The 5,320-nt window shown below is 32.6% G+C and overlaps 1 protein-coding gene across 1 annotated transcript; it reads left to right on the top strand.

Moving 5' to 3' along the window:
- Nucleotides 1-3,589: 3,589 nt before the first annotated feature.
- LOC141718078 (uncharacterized) lies at nt 3,590-5,047 on the top strand. Its single transcript, XM_074520438.1, has 3 exons — nt 3,590-3,856; nt 3,944-4,065; nt 4,800-5,047. Exons 1-3 carry the CDS (start codon nt 3,684-3,686, stop codon nt 4,817-4,819), a joined length of 315 nt encoding a protein of 104 aa, XP_074376539.1. The 5' UTR covers nt 3,590-3,683; the 3' UTR covers nt 4,820-5,047.
- The last annotated feature ends 273 nt before the right edge of the window (nt 5,048-5,320 follow it).

The following is a 5,320-nucleotide window of genomic DNA, read 5'->3' as shown; positions in this document are numbered from 1 at the left end:
CTGAAATATGTTAAAACAATGAGCTGCAAAACCCAACAAGTAACAATCGTATGACGGCTCCAACATATTATTTTTCAATAAGTTCAAAAATTCTAAATTTCTAAATCGATCAAATAATCTTTAACAGAACAAAAATATTTTTTTCCGACAGTTCTAAATTACGGTCACACTATGCCAGAAACACAACTCTATATTCGATGACTAGATGGGGGCTAGTTTACGCTCTCGTTATGACAAACTCAACAAGGCATCTATGTGTTCCGGAACGTACGTAAAACTAGTTCTATATTCTATGTATCACACTAACCAGTGATCAGTGTCTATAATTCAATGCATAATCTAAAACCGGGGGAATTCTATAAAAATATTTTTTTCTAAAATTCTATTTTCGATTTCACAATTTTTCAAAATTCAAATCAGACAGATTTACATATATTACAAAACAGATATTATAATTTAAGTGAGAAACGAAAAGTTACTTACCTCAAAGTCCTTGAATATTGAAAATTAACACGTTCAAATCCTATGTAATGTTTGTTAACAACTAATTAGCAAACCGAAACATGTCAAAATATTTATTACTAATATTTAATAAACAATTCAAACAAGTGATACCTTAAACATATAATTAATTCAAGTTGGTCTAAAATAAACATACAACAAATTACTATTAGCATGCAACCTAAACAAAAGGAGATAAAGAGACCTTACTAGCCTATTCATGCAATTAACACAATTGCCCAGAAATCTATATATTCTTTACCCATGTTTTATTACTAAAACAACTAAATATATTCAATATTATTTACTAATAGAATAATTAGGTACACTAGTTACTTTATTGACAATGGATAGGCTAACCTATGGGAGCAAAAAGCAAATACCAAGTAACTGATTTTGTGAGACTTTAAAATAAAAATAATCGGGCCCGTATTGGCTCAGTTGATTAAAAGAGGGGATAACTATCCTCTTATTCATATGTTTGAATCCCATGGAAGGAGAATTTATGATTATGTCTCATGAGTCAGAGTCTGTCACTTAAATGCGGTTTACCTTGGTTCACGTGATTTGCAGGCTATTACGTGAGTCCGTAGGGTTTACGCAGCCGCTACCCCTTTATCTACGGTAAAAAAAATTAAAAAAAATAAAAATAATTAGAAGAATTTATTAAATACATATAAAATAATTTAACAAAATTACTAATTACGAAACTGAGCACAAGACCAGAGGCAATCTGTTATTCAATTGAACACTTTAATTTTTTTTGAAATTAACAAAGACAAACACTATGAATAACAATATTTAATCTTGAAAAATCCAAATAATGCACACTTAATTTAAATATAAAATTAATGGGATAACAAGTTGAGGACACCAAATAACATGTAATTGGGTTGCAGCTAGAGCCGGCCAAATGTGCGGGTTTGAACCGCCTGTTCGGGACCGGCTCGTACGGAAACCCGTAATTATTCGGCCCGAACCGGGCCGGTTCAAGCCCGAACAATTCGTTGAAATATATGAGCCGATTACGAATCTAATATTTGAAAACCGGGACCGGACCGGCCCGCACGTACACAACCCGCGAGCTGCACCGACTGCACAACCCGCACAGCCCGCACAATCATTCTAGTTCATTTGCTTTGCTCCTGCAACAACTTGAATTGAAGTGGAAATATGGAATAAACTCTCACACACACAATACAATAAATACACAATAAACACATAACTATGCATATACATATACAGTCAATCAAGAATAAACTGAAGCCAAACAACCAGAACAAAACGGCGGTCAGAAAAAAAAAATTACCGGGAACAGGGGAGAGAAACGAGGAGGAGGAAGAGGGGAAAAAGAGAGATGAGAAAAAAACGAGAGGGAGAGATAGAGATTGCGAGAGAGACTGCAGGGAGGGAAGGAGAGAGATAGAGCCGAGAGAGAGATTGAGTGAGGGAGAGATGAAAGAACAGGGGAGGTGAGTTTTGTGTCTATGTTGCAACAACTTAATCAAACCCGCACACACAGCCCGCACACACAGCCCGCACACATGGCACGGTTCGCCCAGCTCGCAGCTCGCGGTTCGGTTACGAATCTATTTTTAACGGTTCAAACCCGGCCCGAGCCCGGTTCGTTATTAAGCAGGCCGGTTCAGTGTTCATACCTCGAGTGTCGAACCCGTGTGCGGCCCGGCCCGGCACGCACGGACCGCACAAGTGACCAGGTCTAGTTGCAGCAAACACATTAGATTAAGCATACAAGCATGGCCTTTAATCATCTAATTTAATACATATGAATCGCATACACACATGCATCGTCTCAACTATGTAGTACAAAATAGGAAGGTTGTCGTGCCTTTTTACTTGGCGAGTCTGTACGACTTTAATTTTATTATTGAGAAATTATTATATAAAACATACGAAATTCTAAATCAATAATCAAGGTTATTACAAAACTTGGTGCTAAAATTTCTCCAATAATTTAAGTAAATTCCTATAATTAAAATATTTGACGCACATTATTACCTAAACTAAAAATATTTCGATTTTCTAAAATATACTTATACTAATTTTCATAAATTACAAATCTTTTCCCCACTCAAATAACTTGCACAAAAAAATTTCCGGAATATTCTAATTTAAAAATATTTATCTAAACAAATTATTATCTAATTTCTAATAAATAAAATAATAATAAAATCACGGATTTTACATTATTTTATTTTAAAATTGAATCAAGTGTTAGACCCATTCAATCCCTTTTTGAAAACAATTTTTTTAATTTTTCTATTTAAATATTTCATCTTTGAAATATTAAATTCAGATGATAATTTTTGATATGTTTATAATATCCATCACATTATAAAAAATTGTATATATATATATACTCACAATATACAAAATTAATTATATTTTTTACTTTTTATTTTGTAGTTTTTCTCAATTATATATATAAATAAAAAAATTTATATGTAATATTTTTTTTTGCCCCTAATCAACTGTTATTTAACGGTCAAAATTAACGAATTGGCATAGTGATGATCATTGTAAGAGTATAAAAACCTAAGGGATTCATATTACGTATAATTAAAGTTCTTACATAATTCGCATTATACTGAAATCAGAGGGATATAAAATTAAATTAACTATTTTTAATATCACCTTAACATTATATTTTAGAAACAAATTTACATATGTATAAGATTGAATTTCTAACTAATATACGTGAAAGTAGATATAATCATAAATTAGCGTGGTTAATTTCATTTATAGTTATATAATTGAAATTTAATTTTATTTAATATTGAAAACTCTCTATAAATTAATATTTATTAAATTATTAATTAATTAATATCTCTCTAAATTAATAAAAAAATTCGGTATCGACTATGTTAATTTATAGAAGTTTATTGTATATCAAAGAGATGAAATATGGTATGCACAATCATAAAAATTGAAAATCTGATATTTTGATGACAAGAATTAACATAATTTATTATTTGACATTAAAACAACATATATTAAATTCAAATTTATTAAAGAAATTCGTGAATGGGCTATGTTAAGTCGCAAAATTATTTGGGCGGTACTAGTACGGGCTAATTTGAAGCAACCGGGTCAAAAGAGGCTAGGGTTTAAAAACAAGAAGAAGAGCAGGGTTTAAACTTAGGAAACAAAACAGATCAACAATGGCAGCAAGAAGAGCTGTTCAAAAATCAACAATCACCTCCTTGAAATCATTGCTCAATCGAACTCAATATTGCTCTTCCCCTTCACTACAATCTTCTCATCTCGGTGGCTTCGCATCTCCAACCCCTTCATTTCGTATCTCTCGTCGCCTAAACCCCCTTTTCACCTCCAGGTATCATTTCACATTTGATTATGTTTATTTTTTTATATATGCTTAGTTCAATTATGTGAGTTTGTTGAATTGGGGGTGAAATTTTAGGATACCGGTGGAATTAAGTGGAGCAATTGAGTCGTTGATGCCTTTTCACTCCGTCACGGCTTCCGCATTGCTCACCTCTATGTTGTCTTCCAAGGTTGGCCAATGGGCCACGCTTTCCGAAGGTAATGTTTTGAATTCTAATTTTAATTTAGTATATATGGCATGATTTCTTCTTAAGTGGCTAGAAATTTCGGAATTCAAATGTAGGTTTGGGTGAAATTAATTACTGTTTGGTGACCTTAGCTTAGCAAAAAAGTTAACTGATTCTCTAATGTGTGGGATTACCTGACTTGTATGGAGTATGTGAAGCTTAATTTTATTTAGGAAAAAAATTGAAATTTTAGCTTCCCAATCCCAATGCTAATTTCATATACATTCAAAACAAATCAACTATCTTATCTTCAGCAGCAGAACCTGTATAATTATTGTAAGTTCTGAGAACGGGAAGCAAGCAGCTTATACTTCTTCACATGGAAATTCTGCTCCCCGATCATTAGATGTTGGAGAAATGCATGTGTAGACATTATACTTTTTTGTAATTGATCATTCAGCTTAAAGGAGTGTTCAGAGCGGATTATATTAAATCTTCAGTGTGTTATATTTAGCGGTATGCGTACGACGCTGACATCCCCTACTATATCCTAACAAGATAGACCATGTCAAATTTTAGTGCGTCTCGTGAAACCTTATGTCAAATTTCGTAAAAATTTCCACTGATGTGCGTCTGTTACTTGTGTTCTGCGTCCAGTGTATATAATGTTTTTTAAAATCTTAAATGAAATTCTATTATTTCGGGTTAGCAAAATGGTTGCTGCAGAAAATTTAAGGTGATATGTTTTTCAATTGTTTGGTGCAGGATTTGCAACCCCACTATAACAGGGCCTTTAAGTTTGAGTTCAGGTTCTGGGAAACTACCTATAAAAGTTACTTTTATATGTATTTTCAAATAATTTTTGGAATATCCTAATGAAGAGTACATTTTTTGCTTCCAATGAAATCTTATGTATTAATTTCATTCATGTAAAACAAGTTTGAGATGTTCCACCAAAATATTTGATATTATTTTGAAGAAATCAATAGCATTTGATGATTTTACGCTTTTAACGTGACCATTTCCCTCTGATTCACAATTAAGATATCCCCGTTTTATTTGTAAACGGGTTTAACTTCAAATGCAAAAATCTGTCAAATTAGTATACAGGCTTGTCAGCCTCAAGAGTAAAAGCTTGATTTCAGTGTTGTCCATAAAAAGTTGAGTTTGTTCATACCACTATACCAGTCTATAAAGGGCCAAGCTCTAGCTCGTTTAAGCAGGTTTTTCATTTGTTAATATGAGCTTCACTGCTTGAGACTCAATGTTGAGATGTTTGGTTAAGT

This window comes from Apium graveolens, chromosome 4 (assembly GCF_009905375.1).
Source record: "Apium graveolens cultivar Ventura chromosome 4, ASM990537v1, whole genome shotgun sequence".
Lineage (NCBI taxonomy): Eukaryota > Viridiplantae > Streptophyta > Magnoliopsida > Apiales > Apiaceae > Apium > Apium graveolens.
Note: the sequence above shows the minus strand (reverse complement) of the source record. Positions and strands in the feature narration are given on the sequence as shown.